Below are 26340 nucleotides of genomic sequence, written 5' to 3'. Positions count from 1 at the left end.
TCCCCTCGGGCAGCTTGTTCCCCTCGTGGTGCCTGTGCTCTCTAGGTGCTTCCCGAGACTTTCCACGTGTCAGTCTGAGGCTGAGGTGCCCTTTGACTCAGGCGTCCTGAAATCAGTGTCCCCATAGTGGCGGGAACTGGGGTGCTGACAATGCCCAGAATCAAATGCCCTGTCCCTTCTTTCTCTGACCTGCCAAGAGACGAGCCCAGCTTGGGCTTCGGGAAGTGAAGGAGTGAGCCCTTGTCCCAGCTGGGCAGCTGGGGCCCAGAGCTCAGAAGTGAGGTGCCCGAGTCCACAGGGTCAGCCAGAGGCTGCACACATCCGAGCTGTCAGTGGTGGGTGACTGCCTGCAAAGATGGATTTCATCTCATTTTTGGTTTTCAGTTGTCCAGAGTGGACCTGAAGTCACTGCTTGTCTCATGTCTTGAGCTTAAGATGGAATAGCTGGGAGGTGATGGCCGTCAGTGGTTTTGCCCAGCTTTGCAGTTTTCCTTGCAGTTTTGTTTTGTAAAGGAGTGTCCTCCCTTCCACTCCCGCTCCTTGAAAACTAGGGGACAATAAAGCAGTCATGGTTTTGAATGCAGCATTTCTGTGGTGTTTTTCTGACTCCGTTCTTGTTGCCCCCGTCCTCTGCCGTCCCCAGGCCCAGTCCCCGGCGGCTGAAGCACATTGTGCTTTCATAGCCACACCAGCACGTGGTGAGCGCGTGCTGGGCACATGCCCTGATCACATATTTGTAACTCGGGAGTCCGAGACGATCGTGACATTCTCGTGTGGGGCTGGACATGGCCACTCCCCCTTCCCAAGAGGGAACATAATTACTGTATTGTCTGTTGGCATTCTGGGTTAGCAGCATGAGTCAGAGCCAGGGCTCCTGGGCCACTGGGAGATAGAAATAACTGTTTGCGGCTGTGTACCTTTATGCTGCCGTTTTAGGAAGGGCGTGGTTTGGGACACCCTGTCAGGATCCCCTGGGTCGCCTGGGTTGTTCAGCTGAGTAAACCACCAGCCTGTTCCCTCATGGCTCAGCTTGCTGGCCTGGTGTTATTGCTGGCAGAGGGGAGAGCAGGACAGGTGGGGTAGGGCAGAGCCCTGAGAGCTAGGGAGGAGCCGGGTGAGGTGCGGCTGGGCTGGAATAGGCCTGAGGCCGCCCTGTGTGGCGGAGCCCCCACCCGCTGGGCCTTGTGAGGGGTGAAGTTGGACAGGTGTCCAATTGGGTGGCCTGGGGTTGCTTTTACCCGAAGCTGGGAAGAAGTCTTCACCTCCTGGCCCCCAGCCTGCTGGGGTGTTGGACACATCGCCGATTGACTTCCTCTTGGGATTCCCTTATCCTGTCTCTGATTGTTGAACTCCTATCTGTCCGGAAAGCCCGACACTCATACCACCTCCTCTAGGATGCCTCCCCAGATCTTTACCTCCCTACTTGGGATTATAGCTCCCTCCTGTCCTCTGGCACATGTCCTCTCCTCACACTTACTGTGCCTTGTGTGTACCTGTTTGAACACTTGGTGGTTTGTGTGAACTTGGTGGGATCATCTGCCTTCCATCCTCAGTCCCTGACACAGCCAGCCCCGGGAGTGCTGGCCTAGGTGGCGGGGGTGGGGTGGGGACGGGACTCTGACACCATGAGGAAACAATGACGAGGGAAACAGCACAGGGTGTGTACAGGGTCCACCTGCTGCATCAGAGTCTCTGAGAAGATACCCTCTGTTCACGTGCACATTTGACTTCTCTCGGATGATACTGTCCCTGGACCCTCCTTGCTCATCATGCAGGCTGCCGGATCCTCGGGCCTCCTTGTTCTCAGGGAACACTGGCCCACGGGGTTGCTGCAGAGGCCCGGCTGCCTGCAGGTGCTGCCTCCCAGCCAGCCCCGAGTGCAGCCCGGCACTTCCTCCTAAAATCAGAACTTGGGAAACAAAACCTTAGGGAAGGACCCTGGATCGAGGTTTTCCTGGGATTGGGTGTGTGAAAGGCTGGCTACCCGGCTGCCCAAGGAGCCTCTGCTGAGTATTTGCAAGTTTCCAGGAGGTGTGAGCGCTATCAGATACATTGATTTTGCACCGACCCCAGTTTCTGCTTGTGCTCTGCTGCTGTGGAACCCAGACAGCTCTGAGCCCAGCCCCTCTGTGGACCAGGAGTTAACGACACAATTTTGATAGCTGTGGGAAACCCCACAAGCAAGAGAGGTTTCAGTAGTTTTTGGCATCCGGAAAGTCGAGACCTGACTTAATGTAACGAATGTACTTTTTGGTTCAGCAAACATTCCCTGAGCTGTTTTTTTGTGCCAGGTCCCGGGACTCAGGGGACCGTGGTTAGGTTCGTGCCCTCCCGAAGCTCACAGTCTGTGGGGGAGACAGACACACTGCCAGTTCATTTCATGCTTCTCTGATTCACGCTCTGTGGTGTGGATGAGGCCTTCCTGGAGGAGGAGGCCCCCCCCAGCTGAAGGTAGTTAGCTCAGCTGGAGGCTCAGGAGGCTGAGAGGGGAGCAGCGGGAAGCAGGGAGCAAGTTCTAGCCAGGAGGACGAGCTTGAGCAGAGGTCTGGACACACGGAATACACGGGGCGTCTGGCGAAGTACAGGCGGTGTGTTTGTGTTTAACTTTTAAGAGCAGGCAGTATAGGCACTTGGTGCAAACTCAGCTGTGAAAATTAACTCCCCCGTCCCTGTCCCCCAGCTACACTGCTCTTTCCCTCTCTGGAAGAACGCCTGTTTCCATTTGCTTGTTTATTCTCCTAGAGATAGTCCATTCATCTGCAAGCACATCTAAATATATGTAATTTGATTAAAAAATTTATATTTTTTTTGCAAAGGATTTTAAAATGAACACAATGGTATTCCTTGAAGACCCTGTTCTCACCTCTGTTTTTAGCCACCTACTTCCTCTCCCTGAAGACCTTTGATGTTAAGTTTCTTTTGTGTCCTTCCAGAGACTTCTATAGTATTACTACATTTATTTAGTTTTACCCAATAGGAGCTTACTATGTCCACTGTCTGTCTTTGCTTCTTCCACTTAACAGTAGACTGGAAGATGGTATCGTTTTGGTACATACACTTGATAGTCTTTGAGAAAGCTGCATTTTGTCCTTTGTATGGCTGTCTGGGCAGTTTGTTGTCCTGTCCTTACTTAGGCACTAAAGTTGCTTTCCGTCTTAGCTGTGCCGAAGGTGCGCGTTTATTTGCACATGAGCAGGACTGTCTGTGGGGCAGATTCATTAGGCATTTGAAGTTCACACAGTTTGAGGGGAGAGCCGCCAGGGTGACAGTAGAATGGCACAGAGATGTTTGGCCCAGTTATTTTTTTGGCTTGCTCTCTGCAGAAGTTGACTTGTTCCTCTTTGTGAAAGGCAAGCAACTTTTAAATTGGGTTCTGCTGAGAGCTTTGGAGAGAAACTGTTTTGCTCTGTTGCTGCCTCCTGTCACTGACCCCTCTGCAAAAGGGGACCCACTGTGGGCTCGAGAAATGCCAGTCACCCAGGGGCGTGGTCAGCATTGCTCAGAGGGACGCCCCTTGGGCACCAGTGCCAGGCTTCCTCCCACGCACGGTGGCCGGGCGAGGCCAGCGCAGGGGCGGAGAAGCAGCCTGCCCCGTCTTCTGGGGCCTGGTGGACCTGGATGCCACTTCCGGACACTTGCCAGGCTTTGTGCTTCATAAACATCATGGTTCTAGTAAATGTTTTGTTGGTTTATTAATGATTTGTGTGAACAAGAATCTGCTTAGGAAGAGAACCCTCCGAGAGGTGAGAGGGGGAGACCCTAGCAGAGCTTTGCACCCACCCTACTCAAGTTGTGATGCCTGTTGTGGAAGTGTCAAAGGCCCAGTTACGTTATCATGCTGTTTGTCTTTTAAAATGTACTCTGTCTTGTAGTGCACTTTATTTTACTGATGCATTAGTTAATAATTCTTCCTTCCTTGGGCGGAGAGCCTGTGGCTTACATGTTTTTGTCTTCAGTGCCTGCCACCATCCCTGCAGGCAGGAGGTAATCATTGGATGTGGGCTTGTGAATGAATGAGCACAACTCTTGTCCCATCAGGCTTTTCAGGGATGCCAGCCTGCTGTTGACCCTTCACGCAGAGCACCTCAAACTTGGTTTTGGTGTCCAAATACTGACCTTTGACCAGTACCTGTTACGTTTCATCCATTCTGATCTTGTCCCCTTACTCTGCTTTTTTAATAAAACTTTATTATTGTTACTTATAACTCTGAGATGGTTGATGATTGGTGCCCCCTCCCCTGGGCTCACCCCTGGCTGAAGAGTCAAGTGCTACTCGTTTTTCGTGAGCTTTCCTGCTCTTGTACGTTTGACAGCTTCTCCAGATGAGCCTCCTGACCAGGTGAGTCCCCTTCGATGGGAGGCGAAGGCCAACCCGCGGGTGGATTTGGGAGGTGCTCTGAGGCCTGGCTGTAGAGATTCGCTGCTGACTTAGTGAAATGAGCTTCCTGAGAGCAAGACAAGCCTGTACCAAAACCCGGCTCTGACGGCTGCACGGGGACTATGATAATAACAGGACAGCAGCGGCCGCCGTGGGCATGTTTGATGGTATTTCAGGGTCTTGGGTGTGTTGTGGACAAACAGTGGAGTGAACCTGTTTCTTCTGGGGCCTGGGCCATTTCTGATGAGGAAGATGCATGCTCACTTGTGGAAGCTGGGCTCTCTCTCTCTCAAGGCTCTTTGAGTCTTGCTTAGAGCTGTCAGGATACCCAGGGACGGCTCTGGAAGAGTTCAGCAGGGCTCTTACCTTTCCTTTGAGCTGGGTGAATCTGGTTGGCCGCGTCATTTCCTATTTAGCCCCCTCGAGGTCTTTGCTCTGAGCAGCAGGAGGCCCGGGGTTGTCATATCCAGAGTGCTTAGAAGGAAGTGGAGATGGTTTGCAAATGAGGCGCCCCTCCCTTCTCCTGCCTCCACGCCCTGCCAAAAAATAAAGCAGGCGCCCAAGACACAATAAGCAGCTGCTCCCCCAAGCTCCTTCTGTTCATCCCATGGCCAGTTCTAAGTAATTCAGAGCAGAATCCCTGGGCTTCACTTTGAATTAGGACCTCAGGGAAGCCCTTCTTACAGGAGCCTCTTTCTCTTCCTAAAGAATCAGCAGTCTGGGGCTGTTGTGGTCCTTCTGCAGACAGATGGCTGTTGTTACACAAACAGTGGCTGCCTCGCCACGGCGCTGCCACTGATGGCCAGAGGCCTCTTTGTAGAGTGTCCTGCCCATTGGAAGCCCCCTGAGAAGTACCAGCGAGGTGGCTTTGCGAAATTGACTGAGGGGTGCCGTGGGGTTCGGGTGCGCCTGCTGTTATGACAGACCTGTCTGGCGGCAGAGTGCCTCCGAAGAGCTGTGTGTTGGCAGACGACGGCATTCTTGAACGTGTGGCAGAGCTTGCAGTGGGAAGGGGGTGGGGTGGGGGGAGAAGCCTAATGTAGCTTGGTTAGCCTGTCCAGTGCACCTCTGCACCAGACCCTGTAAGACAGGTTGGGAGAAACGACTCGGTTGGATCAGGAGGGTGAAGTCGTCCTGGTGTGTGAGCTGAGGTCAGCCAGGGTGTGACCTCTGAGTGAGTGGCAGATGGGAAACCTGGTTCTCCTGTCCCTAACTGTTCCTGCAGAGCTCTTGTCCCCTCCTGCGTCACCTCCAGTGTGCCAGTGTGATACTGTTTGGGGCCACCAGCCTCCAGGCCCCTGAGATAAAGAGATGGCTGCCCTCCCAGCTGTGTCCCAGGTGCCAGCTGCTGAGAGATTATGTCCCCTCTGTGTGGCGGCCTGGGGGTTCGCTGAGATCAGCCCTGGTCTGGGGGTCTGGGGAGAGGGGTTGGAACAGCAACGCTTCTCCTGCCCGAGGAGCTTCCGGATCCAGCTGGCGTGGATGTGGGCGTGTAGCCTGGGCTGGGGGTGGATCGTCTTGCAGGAGGAAGAGGAGGTCGCTGTCTGTGGGCCCTAAAAGTCCATAAACATTTTGGAAAGGAAGAGGATATTCTTGTTTCAGGAGGGAGGAGGTGAAAGTGTGAAACCTGGTGAGTGACTAACTTGCAGGCCTTCCAAGAAACTCCTTAATTCAGAATGTTGTTTACGTTGCCGAAAGACACCAAGGTGCCCCTGTGTGCTTGAGGAATGATCTGGGAAGATGCACTTGTACAAACACCCCCAATTTGCCTCCAGAGGTATGTAAGGGGGGGCAACCCCACCTCCCCGACCCCGGAACCCAGGTGTTACCTGTCCCCAGAGAACAGCAGGGTGGCTTCCTGCTCCCCGCTCGGCTGTACAGAAGGTCACAGCTAAGGCTCCCGGTGCAGCGACTGACACTTTAGTCTTTACTGTCATCCGGTTTCCTGGGACCTTGAACTCTGCAGGTCTGTCTGAGCAGGACCGGGAAGGCTGGCAGACACACGGCCGCCAGAGCAGTTGCTCCAGGACGGGCGTCCTCAGCTCTCCTCATCCTCTCTGACCTCACACGTCACCTTCAGGTCACCTTCAGATCCATCACCGAGTCTCAGGCTCACTCGAGTTCCCATTTGCATGTCACAGGTGAGGACACTGAGGCTGGGAGAGGCAGCCCCACCTGGCCTGAGCCTGCAGCCGGTGTGTGGCTGCCCGTGGACGCTCATGAGGCAAACAGAGCCCATCTGGCCTGGCCTTCCACTTGTCAGGTGAGGGAACCAGGGCCCAGAGACGGGAAGTGACTTGTCAGACGGGCCAGAACCCGTGTTTCCTGAGTCCTGCTCTCTGCACACAGGCCACCCTGCCTCTTGTTTGGCCTTCTACATTTTCATTTTTGGTTTTTCTTTAACCCCTCTTCTCTTTGGGGTTTGAATCATGTTTTGATTAAACTCACTGTGCTGTAAAGTAGGTCTGACTGAAGGACACGTCATGGGCGTCTTAGGCTAAGTGGCTTAGCCTTTCAGTAGATTATCTCTGGGGCCCTGCCGTGTCTCCCATCCTCTGTTCTCTGCCCTCCTCTCCCTCACCCTGGTTTGGAGAAGGCGGTGTCTAGTCTGTGCTCAGTAAGTACCGGTCCTCCTCCCCTCCCTACCCCCGTCCTTCGTTTCCTTCCTTTTGCGTTAGCTCAGCAAGTTCTTGTCCGTGGTGCGCTCTTCTTTCGGAGTCTTTGGTGGGTGAAAACGACGGGAACGGTAGCGAGAATTGCGGGAGTGCTGATAGGAACCTCGCCTGTCAGTTACTTCTCGTTGATAAATGAGCTCTTGACAAGTCATGCATGCAGTTGGCTTCAGTTTCAAGAAGCAACACAGGCTGTCTCGTTCCCATGTTCAGATTTGTTTTGGCTCTGGGTCTCAGCACTTTCATGTCCCTGAATAATGTCCTTCCTCCCCCTCCTCTTGAAATGTTATTTGCTTAAAGAAACAGAAGACCCCTCCGACACTGTGAGAGTGACTGTGTGAAGTCCCAGGGCACAGAGTCCCAGTTTGGTTCAGCAGCTCATTTTACTGTTTTGTTTTGTTTCCCTCCATTAAGAACATCTTACAAGGGAGCCTGGGCCACTTTGTTCAGCCCAGGGCACAGGGTGGGTCCCTTTCTAGCCAGGTAATGTGACTGCCAGTCCTTCCCTGAGTTTGGGCCTGACCTGAAGGTCTAGTCCAGGGAACGTCTGTTCGTCCCAGTTACTGAAGAAAACACCGCCAAGGATGCACCTTACTCGGGGTAGGGGCCAGCGGGTGGGGTGAGCGCACCTCCTCTAAGCACAGCAGGGGCTTTATTCTTACAGCAAGAATGTATTGCACCCTCCAGAGTCCAATGCAGCCACGCGTCAGCTGTGTGACTTTAACCAGGTCATGTGCCTCTCTGAGCCTAGTTTCCTCACTTGTCACACGCAAACGGGAACCCGAGCGAGCCTGAGGCTCGGTAATGGATTTGACTGTCCAGCAGCCACACCTGGTGCTTGGAGGATGACAGGCTCATTCCCTGCCCACTCCCAGCAGCTCTTGCTGGAGCTGTGGAGACATGATCTCTTAGCCAGTTTGCAAGCACTTAACAAGGGCCTGCTGTCTGCTGGAAACTGTGCTCACCTGAGGACTTAAGTACCTCTAGGCACCTCTTCAGGTGCCCTGCCTTACTGTCTTGACTCCCTTAACTTCCCTACTTAACTGTAAGTATTTGATTGCTCAGTTAAACTGACCAAACGCTGAAGCACAGATGCTAGATTTGCAACGCACCCCTTCTCTCCAAGCTGCCCCTGCGGCACCTCGGGCCACACCTCAACCTCCTGGACGTAACACTGCACTTGGGGTTCCACAGGCAGGGAGTGGGGAGGCGAGACGGTGGGAGTGAAACATAATGTCGCTGCTTTCCGTCCCTAAGGGTGAGGGTGGGCAGCCGGGCACCATGTGAGGAGAAGTGCTTTCCAGGAAAGCCAGGGTGCTCCCAGGCCGGGGGGAGAGGCACTGGCTTCCTACTACATCAGCCAGAATCTGCGTCCATCGGCCCCCGTCTCCCTGGGCCTAGGCCTCCCGCTGCCCCTCCACCGTGGCCCACCCTATCCTTCTCTGCAAGTCCATTCCCAGGGTGTTCACGGGGAGCCCTCCACACGTGTAGTCTGGGTGTGGACCTGCCTCAGTCCTCTGGTCACTGCCTGTTCCCTGAGTCAATGACAAAAACGGGGGCGAGCACTGGACTCGAGGTCCAGAAGTCACGCTTCCATTCCCAGCTCGGCCCGGACGAGCTGCGGCACCCTGGATGAGCTGTTTAACTATGCTCCGCGTCATGATAGGATAGCAGTTATCCTTGTTCTGCCCGCCTCGAGTGGAAAGTTAAGGTTGGTAAGACGGGGCACCTTAAGAAGTGCCTGGAGGTACTGAAGTCCTCAGGTGAGCACAGTTCCCAGCAGAGCTTAGGCCCTTGTTAAGTGCTTGCAAACTGGCTAACAGATCGTGTCTTCGCAGCTCCAGCAGGAGCTGCTGGGCGGGGGCAGGGAACGTGCTTGTGAATCCTACAAGCACCTCACTGGGGTGTGGCTGCTGGACAGTCAAGTCCATTACTGAATCTCAGGCTCACTCGGGATCTCGTTTGCGTGTGACAGGTGAGGAAACCAGGCTCGCAGGGGGGAATGGCCTGGCTAAAGCCACACAGCTGATGTGTGTAAGATCCTTATGACGAAGTCTACAGATCCTGGCGTAGAAGCGTTAGTGGTCAAGACAAAGACTTTGGGACTCAGCAGATGTGGCCTGAGCCCTCGTTTTACCCTTCACAGCTGGGCGACCTTGGGCCTGGGCCTCCGCTTGCCCCCCGTAAAGCGGAGTGACAGTCACAGGGATGCTCTGAGGGTATGGTCCCCACAGGGCCTGGCACTGCTGCTGTGACCAGTCTTTTGCTCATGCTTGTTGTCAAGTAGACTCCATGCCACCCGTTACCTCTGCAAATAAGAAGATCCTAGGAAAGTGGTGAACAAAAATGTGTTATTTCATTTTCTGGGTACTGCCTCTCTTCTGGGGTTTCCTTAAATCAGTAGGGTTTGGTATTGAGCATGTCCATGGTGTTCAACTATTGACTTTTAAGAGGTTTCATTTGTCTGTTTCTCTGCCGGTGTATTGAAGGTGGTGAAGGCAGAGCCGTCTTTTTTCGCTGAACTTTTAGTAGGACCTGAAGACTTGGGAACCTGGGCTGAGGGTGTTAGTTTAAAGGTTCCATTGCAGTCTGGGAAACACATTCTCTGGGCATGTCCTCTTATTGAAACTCCAGACTCTCTTTCCAATATCAACTCGGTCTGGGAAAATATGGGCTCTTGATAAAGTTCCTAGGCAGCGTTTAACTTTTATCCTTTAAACTCAGATGACTTAGCTGTACAAACAGCAAGCAAAAGGCGTCCCGAGGCAGATTAAATTGCCTTTTCTTGGCAGATATGAACCTTGACTCCCGACCACAGGGTTCCTCTCTCCTCCCCACCCTTCTCTGGGTTTGTCACAGGACCTGGCAGGACGCAGCATGACCCACCGAGAGATGCACTTCCCCAAATGTTCAATCAGTTTGCTTCTAGATCCTGCCCACAGATTGCGTCGGTCACACCAACAGCTGAAGTTATGAAAGTTTCAAAGTGCATACGGCCTTCCCGAAGACCTTGCAGGATTGCTGTTTCCCTCCCATTTCCTTTGCTTAATGGGAGGGGGAAATGGAAGCTCTGAAAGGAATGGCTTGCTCGCGCCATCAGGAAAATCACTGTCAGTGGCCAAGGTTATGTTTAGGTTTTGCTCTGGGTCCTGCGTTTGGGGTGATGAGATGTTCTTCTGCTATAAAACTAACTTGTACAAGTAGTAAACACAGGATAAGGATATTAAAAGGAGGAAACGTTTAATTGCCGGGGCAATTTCCAGTGTGGTCAGTTTCTTTTTAAGGGGTAGCTCTTCCAGATGCATTACAGAAGCATTTGGTAAATTCCTATAATCTTCTTAAGAGTTATATAGAATTTTAGACTTTACAACACTTTTCTGCATATGTAAAGTCATTTAGTGTGCACCAGGCAGGTTTCCCATTTGCCAGAAACAAAGAGTCTCGACCACAGTGATATCAGACAGCTGGGTTCAAGGGCTGCAGACGAATGAAGGCACATTGGAGACGGCAGAGCAAGAACAAGATAGGAAGGACTCGTGTGAGAAAGTTGTCCCCTGTCCCTGCAGTGGTCTGAGGAAGCAGACCTGGGTTCAGATCTTGCCCTCACCCCTGCTAGCTGTAGGACCTTGGGCAAATGCTTGATTTATTTTCTTGGAGCCTCAGTCTTCTCATCTGGAAAATGGCAATACTACTAACGACAATGTGTGCTCACAGGAATTGGAGAGATGAAATGAGAAGAGCCCATAGTTGGTGCTCAGGGAGGTGGGAGGTGGAGGCTGGGAGTGCAGCTGGGTGGAGGCTCGAGGGGGCGGAGTGTCAGGGGGTGGATGGAGGCCTTTCGCTGACTGCGGGCAGTGTCACTTTGCACCCCTCAACCATCTGTCTGGGCCCTCCCACCCTGCAGGCCTGGCTCTGGGCACAGTGCTGAGATGCTCATGCTGTCATTGGGCAGACATACCCCTGGGGCAAGGACTGGGGCTGTGGACAGGGCCCTCTGCCACCACGTCTGCACCCAGGGGCTATGAAGGTATCAGGGGGTTAGGGTCACTGGTCAGTAGAAAGTCTGACTTTGCCTTTTGCTCTTCCAATGGAAGTCCTAGGGAGGATGAGCCACTGAGTGGAGGCTCCTGGCTCACAGCCGGGGAGCGTGTGTCCCCTGAATAGGCTGGACACCTGCTGAGGGGAGACCCTTGCCGAGCCCTCCTCCAGCAGACAGCAGGCACCTAGATGTGTGTGGAGGCCGAGCGGGGACCCTCTGTCTGCCATCAGCGCTGAGCAGGGAGTCTCAGTGGAGAGGTGGGAGGTAAATTCGAGGACCGGGAAGTGACAAGGTTTAAACAGACGCCAGGGAGACTGCCGTTGTGGAGGGATGACGTTGGCAGGCAGAGATGCTGAGCACAGTGGCTTCTTGTGCAAAGGGGAGTGGACGCTGGCGTCTGGGGCCTCCTGTGTGCTGAGCTCTTTGTACACATTTTCTTACCGCCGTCTCCCAGCAGTCCCCAGAGCGAAGGTGTTCTCTCTGTCATTTTAAAGATGAGGAAGCCAAAGTCAGGCGACTTTCAAAGTGACATCGAAGCTGCCCAATGCCTTCAGACGTGTCCTTGCCCCACCTTGCACGTGGGCTTGTGGGTACAGACAGCGCCTTGAGGGCTTTTAAAAATAAATTGTATATGTGTGTGCGGTACAGTTCACTCTTCGGTGTTTAGTTCTGTTGAGTTTTGACAAATGCGTAGATGGAGTGTGCTTCTTAAATTCAAAATTTTTACACAGAAATTTTTTTCTGTGTCTTTAATTTTGTATCTATATAAGATGACAGACTACACTTACTGTGGTCGTCATTTCATGATGTGTGTGCGTCGGGTTGTCACGCTGCACACCTTGAACTTACACAGTGCTGTGTCAGTTATGTCTCAGCAAAACTGGAAGAAAAATTAAAAGAAAATTTGAGGTTGTTATAAATTCACACAAAGACAGTGGTTGTAAGAAATAATAGAAATCCTGTGTACCGTTTACTCAGGGTCCCTCAACAGTAACATGTTGCAAAACCGTAGTATGAATGACGAGCAGGAAATTGACACTGATGCAGATACAGAACATTTCCATCTCCTCGAGGCTCCCTGCTGCTGCCTTTTCCTAACCACGCCCTCCTCCCTCCCACTCCCGTACCCCCATCCCAATCCCCCAGCCACTACTCATCTCGTCTTCCTTTCTATAATTTTGTCACTTCAAAAATGCCATGTAAATGGAATAATGCAATAATTAACCTTTGGGGATTGGGATTTTTCTCTCAGCATAATTCCTTGGAGATGCATCCAAGTAGGTACCAACAGTTCATCCCTTTCTACTGCTGAGGAGTGTTCCATGGTGTGCTTGTTCCGCAATTTGTTTAGCCAGTCATCCGTTGAGGGACATCTGGGTTGTTTCCTGGTTTTGGCTGTTATGAATAAAGCTGTTATGAACATTCATGTGCAGGTTTTTGTGTGAACATAAGTTTGCGTTGCTCTGGGATAAATGCCAAAGCGTGTGCTTGCTGGGTTGTACGGTAGTTGCTTGTGGGGCATTGAAGGATGTGTTTGGGATGGAGAAGCAGGTGGGGTTGGGGGTCTTGCTGCAGATGGGCCCGGATGGGACGTACAGGCCTGGGGGCTCATCCCTGACACCCTGGGTGGGTTGCTTCACCTGCCTGTGAAATGGGGATAATTGAACCTGTCATGTAACTCATGCATATGAAGGTACACAGTAGGTGCTCAGTAGATGGAAACAGTTGTTAATATGAGTTAAGAGAAGACCCACCAGGCCAGGGCAGAGTCTGTGCCCCAGAGGTGGCCTCAGGAGGCCATTACCTTGCTGCTGGTGGGCTCTGGGGCCTCCTTTTTCCCTTGGGCAGAGCTGTGCACTCAGTTGTCCCTCAAAGGCCGAGTTCCTGGCTTCTCCCTGAGAAGTCCCTGGCCCCGTTCTCAGACTGGGCTGTGAGTCTCTGGACGTGCACTGGCATTCCCCAGTGAGCCTGGCCAGGCCCATGCCATGGATCAAAGGAATCCCAGGGAATTCCAGATAGTGCCAGGTTCTGCTGGTCTGGATTTGCCTCACAGGGTCTGGGAATGTGCCCAGATCATTTCAGATGTTGCTATGATTTAGCCTAATTCCAGAAACGTGTGCAGCTCTTGCTGTAGTCAAGGCCCTGTGCTAGGTGTTGCAAAGGGTTCGGAAAAAATCAGTCTTTCAACAGATTGACGCAGCCAAATCCAGCTCTTTGGGGAGCCTGCTGTGGCCTCATGGTCAAGTCTCCATTTAGTCTGGCATTCAGAGCCTTTGGTCTGGTGGGAATCTGTCTTTTGAGCCCCTTGTCCGGCTGCTGGCCCCTTTCCACGTGCCCTGGGTGTCCACCACCAGTGTGGTAACTGCCCCCCGACGCCGTGTTCAGGCCGGGCCGCCATGCTTTGCTCACTCTTCCCGCTGCCTGGTGCCTCTTCCTTTCCTGCTGCAATCTTGCCTAGTTTCTTTTTAATAAAAAGGTGTCGCAGGCACTGGTTGAAATACTCGCACAGCGTGTGCGGGCGTGAAGCTGTACCGTCAAGGTGCCTCGTCCCGCTGCAGGGCCACGCGGCTGTGGGGCCACGTGGTACTGCCTTCTTGCTGTTTTCATATACAGTGTATCTTGGAGAGTTTTGTGTCTGTACCATTAGAATCCCCTCAATAAAACCGTGGTGTGGGTGGTGTGGTATTTACCTAGCTACACCAGGGTTTCTGTAACCAGTCCCCTCTTGATGGCCATCCAGGTTGCCGCCACTCCTGGGCCCTTACAGGCAGCGCTGCGTGTCGTTGGCCCCTGTGCAAAGGGGTCTGTTTGCCATTCAGCTCCAGTGCCCTCCTCCTGTCTGCCTTTGGCAGCTGTGGTGCCTGCACTCACAGTGCTCTTTCCATGACTCCTGAGGACAGGAATTAGTGGCAGACCGTCTTCCTCCTTCTAGTGCCTGCCATGTTTGCTGACCCCCAGTTCCCGGGAGCACATGGTGCCCCAGTATTCACCGGCCTCAGCGCCCTGGCCTTTTGTAGGGGTAGGGCAGGGGCAGAGCTGTGAGAGCTGGGTCTCCTGCACCACTTCCTCTGTTTGGCTTCATGCTTGGTACACAGCAGCTGCATCAGATGGACTAATGTGTTTCCATGGTGATAGACTTCCATGGCATCATTCTTACTGGTTCTTACTGGCTGCCTACTGTTTCACCAGAGGCTTGGGCCGTAATATAGCTAGTCCCTTCTTGATGGAATTTAGTTTTGGAAAGTTTTGGTGGAATTTTCCTTTTAAAAAATTTGAGAGGACAGATGCCTGGGTGTCCATTGCTGAGAAAAGATGGGGGCCCATGGGCTCCCCTGTGACACTAGTGACAGTCACTACTGTTGACTGAGTACTTCTTCAGATGAGCCAGGCTTCTCCCTGAGCCAAGGGCCAGAGCTTGGTTTCCATAGGGTACAGTCAGCTGAGGCAGGCACTGCGGTCCCTATTCTGTGGAGAGGGAAGCCGAGGTTCAGAGAGTAACAAGCAACTTGGCAAAGGTCACTCGGACAAGACGTTTTAAGAGCTGGGATTCCAACTCAGGTGTGCTCGACTCAGGGCCTGAGCTTGTAACCACGAACCCTCCTGCCTATTAGGGAAGAAGGGGGTAGGAGGAGGGCAGGTCACCCCCGGGCCTTGGGGCAATGGCTGGCCGCCCCAAAACTGAATCTAGGTTGCACCCAGAGGGAAGACGGCTGCCATCAGGCCTCGCCTCTGTCTCTGAGCGGCACAAAGGGTCCCTTTGAAGAGAGAGTCCACAAGCGCCCCTCGGGGCACTGTCCCGCTCGCATGGCCCAGCCCCGCTCCCGAGCCAAACGTCCAGGGGGCTGGCGAGCATTCCTGGCTCAGCTTTCTGGCCAGACTTGGAGGAGTGATCTGAAATTCTTTGCTGGGGCAGATCATACTTGGTCAGAACGTGTCACTTCTATATTGATGTGGCTTTGAAGCTCTGCAGGTCTCCCAGTGTGACCTGGGAGCCTGTTGTCTCCACCGGGCCTCCCCCCTGAACAGTCAATCCTTTGAAAATGTATTGATTTTCCTCCTCCCCTTCCCTCCTTTTGCACTTTGGATGAACCTTGTTTTCGAAGAACAGTAGAAGGTAATTTTCCTGTGCTTGCCAGCTGGCCCGTAATTGAGCAATTTCAATAACACCCACTGTAAAGTCTAATTGAAGTAAACAGGAAAATATGATTTACAATCTGGACAGCAAGTAAATACCAGGGTGCAATTAATTTTTACACAGAGTAGCAGATTCTAGAACATTTTCCTGCACTGACCAGTTTGTTTTTAATTACAGGTTGGGAACGGCCTTTTTATTTAGTTTTTACTCTTATTATCATTACTTTTTACTTTTTAGGTTCCTTGGACCTATCTGGCTTTCTCTGCAGGCGTGACCACAGATGAGTGGGAAGGAAACAGGATCAGAGAGATTAATTTATAAGGTGTGATTTTCCCACCCTGAAGTGACGGCCACACTCTTTGGGCGTCTGCTTGGTGGGAGATGATGGTAGATGAGGGAGATGCCCTGGGCTGTGTAGAATGATGGTACTGGTCACTCCTGGGAGCTCAGAGAGGTGTGCGCAGACCCTGCAAGGGCTGTGGCTTGGTTTGGCACATTCTGAGGAAGGGGACAGAGCTACAGAGGCCCCCAGTGTTGCAAATTTGTCATGGTGGAAACGTGGTGCTTCCAAGGATGGGAAATATGTGCCTTTAAATGGACCCTCCTGGTTCTTCCAGAAGCTTCTGTTCAGACCTGGGTGGACAGGAGCCACCTTGCTGGCTGCCGAGCTCTGACCCCTTGGGTTTTGACTGCAGGGTGAGCACATATCTGGCCTCAGCCAACCTTGGGTTGTCTGTAGAACCAGCTCAGTGTAAGAAGTCAGACAACTTGAGGACACTTTGGGGACAGCATACTGAGGAGCCCAGACCTGGAGATCTGTCATAAAGCTTCCACGTGCAGTTACTAACTACTACATATAAAAAAGATAAGCAGCAGGTTTCTACTGTACAGTGCAGGGAAATATATTCAATGCCTTGTAATAGCCTGTAATGAGAAATAATATGAAAAGGAATATTTATATACATATATAAGTGAATCACCGTGCTCTACACCAGAAATCAATGTAACATTGTAAACCCACTATACTTCAATAAAAAAATAAAAGCTCCATGAGGCTGAACTGAGATTCACTGTTGTGCACATCAGCACGTTGGCTTTAGGTTGGTGTAGGGGATGGTGACTCAGAAAAGGTGACTCTGGCCTTGGTGGCCCTCCCATGATGCTTCTCCAGGGGGAAGGCAGTTCTATTCCCAGCGGGGTCCCAGCGTGGAGGGGAGTGGGCTGCTCTCTCTGGGCCCTGGTCTTCCCCAGTCCTGAATCTCTTTGCCTTTCTTTTGTCTTTCCAGGGAGCTGACGACACGTGGCTGTTTCCTGGAAGAGCCCCACCCCGAGGGTGAGTGGCTGGGAAGGAGCTGCTTCTGCTGACGACGTCACCTGGAAGGCGCCCAGGAGGTCTACCCGAGTCTCCCGACCTGAATATGGCTCGTGCCCACCCTGAGCTGGCGCCCAGCGCCTGAGGTCCTTACCATGGTGATGATCCTGAGTCAGAGCCTCGACAAGCAGGGAGCTGACCCCGTAGCATGCAGGACCTTCAACCCTGAGCTGGTAAGGACCCAGTGGGCCTCATTTCTCTGATGACCCTTTTGAGGCCCATTGTCCAGGTGGGGCTGTGGACTGAGCAAGCAGGTTAGCAGACCGAGTCCAGAGGGCCCACGAGCGGAGCTCTGTGAGACATGGCAGGTGGGGTGGTGGGGCTGGTGGGGCCAAGTCACCCAGGGCCTGGCTGTGTCCTCACAAGAAGGAAGTAGCCGGTACAGAGTGGAGTCCTCTGGTGAGCGAGGAGGGAAGGCCAGCGCCCTGGTAAATAACACCAAGCCACCCCTGTCGGGCTGAGACCGACATTCCTCCTGGTCTCCACCCGGTAAGGGAGGTGGTTTCCGGAAGCGGGGTGGTAACCGAGTTGGGGCTAAGATAAGGCCGTGCCTCCAGAGGGCGGTCAGAGTTAGAGCTGCCACCTCAGGAATGTCAAGAGTGGGAGATGATGGCGAAGAAGGTGTGGCCCGGTGGCCAGGGTGGTGACGGCCCCCACGGATGAGCTGGGTGCAGGGGCAGCCAGTCTGTACTTCTGGGACCGAGAACAAAGCGGCCTCTTAGCCCTCCTTCCAGCCTTGATTCCTCAGGAGCTAGTGGGCTGCCCTCCGAAGAGGGAACAGGGAGAAGTCCCACTTGGGCATTTTGCACGTGGGCTTAGTCCCCAGGACTCTCTGCCGCTTCTGTGTCAGGGATTCGTCGTCCAGGGTCACACTGCCTGGTGCCCCTGCTGGCTCCCCTCACAGCCCCTTATGGGAACCCACACAAGCACCTCGTGGGCTTCCTCCCCCGACCTCACACCAGCTTCCACACCAAGAGTGGGGTCTCAGGTCCTTGTAGGAGCTTGTGAAAGCCACCGAGACCTGTGTCCACCCTGCGGGCCTCACAGAGTGCCCTGGGTGTGTCAGGCCCTGGGCTGGAGGAACTCCAAAGATGAGCCAGGTCTCTGCCCATCGCTGCTTCCTTTCCAATTTGCATTGACTGTATATCTGTAATTAGATTCCCTCTCACCATCCCCACTGCTGCCACTCTGGTGCCACCTGCATCCTCTCTTGCCTGGATACTAATGGGAACTGGTCCCCTGCCTCTGCTCCTTTAGCCTGTTCTCCACCCAGCAGCCAGAGGGAATGCAAGTCAGACTGTCCCTCCCCTGCTCAGAACCTTCCACTGGCTTCCCATCTCTGGCCGAGCAAACACCAGAGCCCTTACTTGGAGGTAAAGGCCCGGTGTGCTCTGGCCCTGAGACCACTCTGTTCTCTCTCTGCTCTGCCACTCACTTGGCTCAAGCCAGGCCGGCCTCCTTGCTCAAACGTGCCTCAGGGCATTTGCACTTCTTCCGTGGCCTGGAACACTCCACCTTAGCAGGGTCTCTCCCTCCCTCCCTTTCCATGGCCACCCGGCCTAAAATCTAATCCCACTACCACCCCCACCTCCATTCCTTGTGCACTCTGCGCTTTCCCCATCTCCTTTTCCCTCCAAGGCACTTAACCACTTTTCTGACATTTTGATCTTGTTTCTTGAGTGACTCCTGCACTGGAAGGTGAGCTCCACAAGGCAAGGACTTTGTCTCGTTTGCTTCTTGCTGAACACCTTGTGCCTGACCCTGGGCCTTGCACGTGGTGGGCGCAGGGACATTTGTGCAGCGAATGAGGGTGGGTTCCTGTAGCCCAGCTTGTTGGCTTGTCCTCGTTTTAGTCCCTTCTCTGCTGCTCAAGTTCATGGCTGGGAGGTGCCAGGATGAGTTGCTCTGTTTTCTGCTGTCTTGGTGTTTCCCTGGTGAAATTAGAGCGCTCCTGTAGAGCAGCTCTGACCAGAGCAGAATGGCTCTCAGGGGCGGACCTCCTGGAGCTCCCAAGGGAGGGTCCCTGTCTGGGTCCAGCTGTACTGGTGCCTTAGTTGCCGCCACTGAACTTGGTTCCATCTTGGGGCGGGCCTGGCCGGGGCTGGCCATGGAGCTGGTTCCAGGGCTCATGGGCCCATGGTCATCTGAGACAGGGCCTGAGCCCCTGCCAGGAGGAGGGTGGCCTCCCAGCCCTCACGGGGAAGGAAAATCATCTGCTCAGAAAAGAAAAGGAGAGAAAGCCAGGGGAAGCAAACTGTCCTTGAAGGGGGCTCTGGGGCTTCCCAGGCCAGGGTCTGCCTTTTCTTCCCACACGCCACCCCTCCCCTTCTTGGAAGGGCGTTTTCTGTCTTCCTCCTCCTCTTCCCATGCCTAGACTCCCAGATGGACAGGCCAGCTGTGGGACCAGCCACCTTTGGAGAAGAGCCTTCTTTGTCAGTCTGTGGGCATGTTCAGGTTGGCAGCACATCACAGGCCTGACCTGGTTCTGCTCACGGTGCAGGTGGAAGCAGAGCGTGGGCAGGCGTTGTCTGTATGGGGCCTGTAGAGGTCCCCCCCCCACCTCTCCTGCAGCCTCCCCCACCTGCTGAGGAGCAGGGATGCCTCTTTCTCTACCTGCTGTATAGAAAGGAAACAGAGAGCCCAGGGGACGGACGGCCCAGGTCACACAGCTGGCGAGCAGGGTGCCAGGTTGCAGGCCTCCAGTGCAGGCCCTTGTCCACTCCACCTTGGCCCTCACGCACGCCCCCACCCGGCTCCTGAGGCTGCAGTCATCCCTGGACTCCGCTAGGCCTGGGGGAGAGGCACGGGCTGTAAACAACCAAAGAAAGACCCAAAATAAGATCAGCTTAGCGATGGCATCCACGAGTCAGAATGTAAGATGAACTGATTAGAGTTTGCTCCGAGCAGCCAAGAAGGTTGAGAGGAAGATGGGGGTTTTGCTTCAGCTTCCTAAACTGGTAACGGCGTCCTTACGTAAATACCATCAAGATAATAACAGGAAAGATGGAAAAGCTTTTCTCTTTTGTTTTCGAACCAGACTAAGAAGATAACAGAAGTGGGGGGTTTAGATTAAAAAAGAAGTCTTGAATCACCACAGGCCATTTTGAAATTATGGGAGCCGGCGGCCCCGCAGTGCAGACAGAGCCTCAAACTGCAGGTGAAGGTCACCTGGGGGCCCGGACGCACTGGGAGGGGAGAAACATGGATGCCCCCGGGCCCTGGCCACCCCTCCCACCCCCGCCTGCTGAGGGTCACTGTGATGGTTCTCTTGTTCTCCTTTTTCTAAAAACTAAGTGCCAGTGGCGACGTGACTGCCCTACTCCCGAGAGAGAGGTGGGAGGACAGAAGAGGGGCCGAAGAGCTCGGTCTCCCCGTCCCCCGGGGTGGGGGTGGTGCCCGGCCCCAGCTCGGCTTGCACAGCGCGTAGCGATGACTCTCGGTTCCCCTTTCCCCCACTCCACCCGGTCGCTTTCCTTTCCTCTGCCGAGCGGCTCTTCCTTCGAGTGTTCTAACATTAGCTGCTGCCGCTGGAAGGCAGCCCAGACTTTTGACCTCGGGAGCAGCGTTCCTCCGGCTCCTTCCCGCACACCCACGCTCAGGCCAAGAGCCCGTTCTCTCTCCCCACAGTGACCGTCTTCCCTGGCCAGGCCGACCTCCTCTGCCCGGAGGCTCCCAGCCCTCTCTACAGTCCAGAGACCAGCGGGAGTTGGGGGTGCTCTCCTCCAGGGCAGAGGGCAGGCTGCCTCACTTTCCTCAGCCTCGAGGTATTTCCGGCAAAAACAGATACCGGTTTTTGGAGCAGGTGCTTCCTTCCCTGCTTGTCAGATGAGGATGCCAAGGCTAAGTGACTTGCCCCACAGAAGAGTCAGTGACTGCATTAGGCTGGGCACCCGGGGTCTTCATCCTCCTGGTCACCCGGAGTTGGCGTTGGGCTCAGCAGCCCCAGCCAGGATCCCTGGCCGGAATCCAGAAATGCGCAGAGTCCAAGGCAGTCTGATGCCTTTCCTCCAGCTAGCAGGGACACCAGGGCCCGCCCTGCCGTGGCTAACCCTGCAGCCCGGGGAGCCAGGGCCCCCACCCTATCTCCATCAACATCTTTGAGAGCCTCCACCCAAGGGTGCTCCTCCCTTCTCAGCTTCTCTTCTTGGGCCTGGCTCTCCCTTCTGTTTTCCATGGCCAAGGTCTCACCGTGTTCCCTTCCGGAGGCTGGGGAGCCCCACGTGTTCCCCTCAAGTGTGAGTGTGGCTTCATCTGCATGGCGCTCTGGTTCCCCATAACACACAGCAGGAGAAGGAAAGAGTGACACAATTGCTTTAGTCAGTAGTCTGCAGAAGAACGTTATGAAGAAGCGTGATTATGGCCAGAGATGAGCTCGGCCATTTTCTGTCTGAGCTAGTTCCTCATTAAATAATAACCCGAATTGTGTCTTTATTTAAGTCAGGGTTTCTTGTCTTAGTCAGACAGATGGTCCCTGAAACCTCAATTCGATTTCTAGCTCTTGCCTTTCCTATAGGAGATCTGATTCCAAAACCTTCTCGGGTGATCCAAGGAACCTGGGACACCAGGCTCTGCCATGGGGGAGGCTCAGGAAGCGAGCCTTCAGAGGGGGAGAAACGCCCAGGGGAGCTGTGCTCATTGTCCCGTCGCGCTGCAGACACCGCCAGGGCCTGGGCGTGCACTTGTGTGCGTACACTGCGTGTCTTGTGAAACCTCAGATGGTGAGAGTTTCCCTGGGGGCCTGTCAGGCCTCACCACATCGTCCACATGGTGATTGGCTCATCCTTCCCACAGTGGGTGCAGAGGGCTCGAAGGGTCAAAGAGTTGGCTGCAGAATGGCACAAACCAGTGGGAGTGAAACAGCTCTGGACAACCTGGAGTGGGAACCTCGGGGTTGGACCCAGGGAAACTTGCCAGCGGTCAGAGTGTGCCAGGGGCCTGACACCCTGGGGAGCTGTCGGTTACATGGTATTCTGGCCTGCCCACCATCCACCCAGCCTCAGAGTTGGGGCTCTGCAAGCAAGATAAAGGCTCTGTCCCATCGTTTTGTTTTTTTTTCCCTTTAGCTACCCCAGCAGGAGGCAGAAAGCCCAGGGGAAGTAGTTGGCCCGTGATTATTTTAGGCCTTATGTTTGACCTGAAAAAGCTGCTGCTGTCCGATCAGTCAACATTTCTCCATAATTACTTTGATAGAATTTCTCTACACACTCAAATCATTTTTACTGAATTGAGCATCAGGAAGAGGACAAAGGAAAAGAGAGAGGAGAAAGCTGTGTTTTGAGTCCACTCTAGTATACATATCCTGGCAGGTTTTTTTTTTTTAGTATTTTTTTTTCTTAAGCAGATTTGACTTACACATTATATTTCCTCTTGGTACTGGAAGCCTCTGCCCAAAAATCACCTTGAGCGGTTGTATGGTGTTCCTTGGAGTAGCTGAGTCCTGGCCTTCACCATTAGCCTCTTGACATCCGGCACGAAATTGGCCAGGGTTCCTCAGTTGTAAGCAGCAGAGACCATTTCCAGCTGATTTACACCAACAGAGAATTCACTGGAGTGACAGAGAGAGCTATAGGCCTGGGAGAGTTGGTGAATAAAGCCCCAGGGAGGGCAGGGACAGGGCAGCTCGGAGGATCGTGGAGGCAGGGGCTCATGGCAGGCTTGGGGCCTCCCTGCTGGGTGAGCCTGCCCAGCACCCCCTTGGTTCAGGAGTCAGAGCTCCGGAGCGAGGAGTGCCTGGTTGGCCACACCCTTGCCCGTGCCTACCCTGTGCCGGCAGGGATGGAGGCACAGTCCCACCAAGATATGATCTGGTGGTGGAGAGGAGGAGTCCCAGTGCACAACTGGGGTGCAGTTAGCAGAAGAAGGGTGTGCATCACCAGACTGCAGTTTCACACGCTCAGCGAGGGGAGTGGGGCTCACCCAGGACAAGGGGCACGAGAAGGTGTTCCTTCAGGTCATGAGATTTTCGTGCGAGCGAGCGATCGCTGGTCTGCGCTCAGCCCTGGGTGCAGAGTCAGAGGCTGTGTGGGGAGCCCAGGCAGCTGGGGGTTCCATCTGGACTTTGGCTGGTGCTCTTCCCCCTTCTACACCAAGCTTGGACTTGGCATAAGCCCAATGACAACAGGTTCTGTCCAGTGAAAATCTGTTTCCGTTGGCCCTACACCTGCCGGACGTGTGGCAGCAAGAGCAAGACAGGCTTGGGCTGTCAGGTGGTCATAGCAGTCGGTCAGCAGATAGTCACGGGGCACCTGCTCTGTGTTGGGGATTACTGTGGACAGGACTGCACCCTCAAGAAGCTTGGTTTTGAGGGGAGCAGAGAATGACCCTAAGAATGAATGAACTGATAGTCACGGGGCAAGTGTTGAGCAAGACCCTATAGAGAAAAGCACGGATGGGGAGGGTGCTTTTCAGCCAGGATGGTCAGGGAAGGTCGCATGGAGGTCACATGACAGGAATGAGCTGCAGAACAAAAGCCCTGAGGCAGCAGCGACCTGGGCTGGTCCGTGAACTGTGTGAGTGAGGACAGGATGGATGAAAACTTGGCTCACGTGGGTCCAGTGGGCTGCGGGAAAGGGGCATAGCCCGATTCTATCCTGGTTGCTGTGGGAAGCTGGACGGTTGTAAGCAGAGTAGCCACGTGGGCTGGTCTCCCTGGGTCTGTGTGGAGGATGGAGGATGGGCTGGAGTGCAGGCGGGAGACCAGGTGGGGGGCTCATTTGGTCCCTCAGTGGAGGGTGGCGGAGCTTGAGCCGGGCAGTGAGGGGAGTGAGAAGCACTCACGTTCCGAGCGTGTGTTGTCCAACCCGGCGAGTGGGTCTCCGCAGATGCAGTTAAGTTCTTGCTGGGTGAATGAACGAGTGAATACATGAGTGACTGAGGCTCGCCTCCGTGGGCACAGACCCCAGCATCCCTGATGCCCACTCACAGGTCTGCATTCCTGGGGAGGCCCCGAGGTGCACATCTGGGACCCGCTGGCTCTGTGGAAGCGAAGGCCAGTGAGCAGCGCTCCCCCGACAGTCAGCGGTCGGCTGGCCAGTTTGGAGGCCCACTCCTTCCTCGGTGGCCCTGCGTGTCTGTGCAGCCGGCGCGGGGCTCCTGCCTGCTCCAGCTCTCCTGCTTTCCCTGGCCCGGTCCTGGCTTGGTTTCTGTGGGCTCCCAGCCTGGGTAGCTTTCCTCTCCTCCGGGGTGGGCGGTGAGGGCTTTGGCTCCCAGTGGGTGTTTGCTCTGTGCCCTGTGCTCCTGCAGTGCTGGGGCCATCACCCTCAGCCGGCCAGGCCCAACTTCTCTCTCTCTGAACCTTCCCCAGGCAGCGGGGCCTGCCTGGCTTCCACAGGTGGCACTGCAGGGTGTCAGAGCTCTGATTGTCACCCGCTTTCCATTCAGTGACTGTGGTGTGAGCTGGGAGGGTGACAGAGGCAGCTGTCTTTAACTCTTTCCTGATATTTCCCGGGTTGGCTGTAGATTGGATGGAATCCAGGCGGGAGACCTGTCCTGGAAACATAAGGATTGTTTTAAACCCAAGGAGGGTGGCAACTGGAGGAGGACTGCCCTTCCCCACTTCGCCCTCTGCTGTAAGTTCCTTCAAAACCAGCTCTGTTTCCCCCAGGAAGCCAGCCCTGACCTCCGGCACCCACCGCCCGGCTCATCACCCCTCTGGTCCCACTCTCTGTAGTGCAGTGGTTGGTCTGGGGACTGTGGCCTCTATGAAATGTGAGCTTCCTTAGGGCCAAGGTTGGGGTCTTTCCCCTCTGTGCTCCAGGCTGCTTAGTAAGGACCCTTAATAACCTGATTGAGTGAACACATAGCTGACCGAGGGCAAAGATCCCCAGCTGCCCCAGGGTGGGGGAGCCAGCGCCAGCGGCTTGCTACCCTCCTATCTGGGTGGGCCAGGTGCTCCTAGTCCGCCCCACCCTTCTCCTTCCAGGCCTGAAAGAGCCAGGGCTTGGCTTCCTGCCCAGGTCTTGGACTAGAAGCCTCGTATGTCCCTGCCACTTGGGGCTCCTCTCAGAAGTTAGAGCCCTGTGTGACCGGCTGACCCCCCTGGAGCTAAGAGCTTCTGTCACCATCCTGTGCTCAGCTCTATCCCCGCCTGCACGTGACTGCTCACCGGTACCTACGTGTTGGATGGATGAGTGAATGAGTGAGTGAGACCCTTCTCCCTGGGGCTCCGATGGACAGTCTCCTCCTCACCAGAGCTCAGGACACTCCTGTTGACCTGGCTTCAGCTCACGCAGGGAACCCTCGGAATGTTCCACGCTCAGGTTCCTATGTCGCCGTGGAGCAAGTGCCTGGACTTGGGCTTCTTCTGGCCTCCCTGGCTTTTCACCCAGTGGCCACAGTGTTCAGCTGAGGTTAGGTGTGGGGTCAGAGGGAGATGTGCAGTGTTTACAGTGGAAAGGGAAACCACTGGGGAGATACGGTGCCAAGGAGTTCAACAGCCATAGCTGTGTGTTGAGACCAAACATAACCTTTGAGTTTCTGTTTCAGTTTGAGAGGGTGCCTGGGGGGCCTCATAGCTGCACAGCAGCCTGCAGAGCGAGGGCCACCTTCTTGAGCTTTATCTGCACCAAGAAGGGAGAGCTGTTCTCTCTGTGTCTTGAAGGGAGGGCTCTCGGGGTGGCAGGTAGGCCACTGCCCTTCACTTGAGGCTCTTCCTGTCTCCATGGTCAGGGAGTCTCCCCTCTCCTCCTGGCCCAGGCGGGGGGGGGGGGGGGGGAGGTGAACTGTTTACACCACATCTCCTCCTGCGCCCTCCTCCGCATCACTCACATGGAAAAATCCCCTGGTGGCAGAAGTCATGGGGCTTTCTTGTCTGTTTTTAAAGTCCATTAACTTGATGGACTCCATAACTCACCGGAGACTCCGGACAGAGAGTCCAGACCCAATTATGGGCAGATGTCTCTTTGAATACTGTTTTCTCCTTTCCCTAATCTGACGTTACCCCTTTAATTGTGACTTTAGCAAGGGATCAGTGCAGGGTCATGTGCAGACGTGCTTCTTATGACTTGAAGAGTGATAGCTTTTCTGGTTGTTTTCAGCACACGCCAAAGAAGATGAGTCAAGGAGCGACACTTTTCTCTTGTGGAATTATGGGTGAGTAACCGAGGTGGCTGTGAGCAGTCCTTTCCTAGTCCTTCCAGCAGGGCCTGAGTCCTCCAGGGGAGACGCTGAAAGCGTCTCTGGACACAGGCACAGAGCAGCCGTGGGGACGCTTCTGTGTGTTCAACTGCTTCGGTCCCAGTGGTGCTGGGCTGGCGCAGGGGGCTGCTGGGTATGAGTGAGCGGCTGGGCACTGGCGTGCAGTTTACAAATGTAATTTCCAATAATGACGTTGAGAGTTTCTGTCTCATTATTAAAGTAATCATGTTCACTTTTTTTAATTCAGAAAATGCACCATAGTGGAAAGTATAAAATTGAAATCTCTCACAGCCCCAGTACCCAGTTGTAACCACTGTTAATGTCTTGGTGTGTTTTATGTTCTTTGTATTTTTTACATAGCCAAGTTCATGATGAACATATGATTATACAAAATTTTATATTAAAATTTTTTTTTCACTTAGTAATAATTACCATCATTTCCCCACAGCCTTAAAATTGCCTATTCCATGCATTTTAATGAGTGTGTGTGGCTACACTGTGTGGCTGATCGAGGATGTAGATAACGATGTAACTGTTTCTTGGTTGTTGGGTAGAAGGGCTGTTTTGTTTGCCCTTGTGATTAACAGTGACTAAGTGTCTGAATCTTGC

At 54.0% G+C, this 26340-nt stretch overlaps 1 protein-coding gene across 6 annotated transcripts in view; it reads left to right on the top strand.

The window, feature by feature from the left end:
- FAM53B (family with sequence similarity 53 member B) overlaps positions 1-26340 on the top strand; it is a 110365-nt gene that overhangs the window by 17623 nt on the left and 66402 nt on the right. For 3 of the 6 annotated variants that reach the window (XM_031461954.2, XM_031461950.2, XM_064488518.1), the window contains exons 2-3: positions 16511-16769; positions 25632-25686. In XM_031461954.2, coding sequence (XP_031317814.1) covers positions 16692-16769; positions 25632-25686 — 133 coding nt within the window. In that variant the 5' untranslated portion in view covers positions 16511-16691. Of the gene's footprint in view, positions 1-6499; positions 6520-15461; positions 15547-16510; positions 16770-25631; positions 25687-26340 lie in introns of those variants that run through there. The other 3 variants (XM_031461951.2, XM_031461952.2, XM_064488519.1) reach the window with 2 other exon arrangements.

The sequence above is a fragment of the Camelus dromedarius genome, chromosome 8 (genome assembly GCF_036321535.1).
Source record: "Camelus dromedarius isolate mCamDro1 chromosome 8, mCamDro1.pat, whole genome shotgun sequence".
Lineage (NCBI taxonomy): Eukaryota > Metazoa > Chordata > Mammalia > Artiodactyla > Camelidae > Camelus > Camelus dromedarius.
Note: the sequence above shows the minus strand (reverse complement) of the source record. Positions and strands in the feature narration are given on the sequence as shown.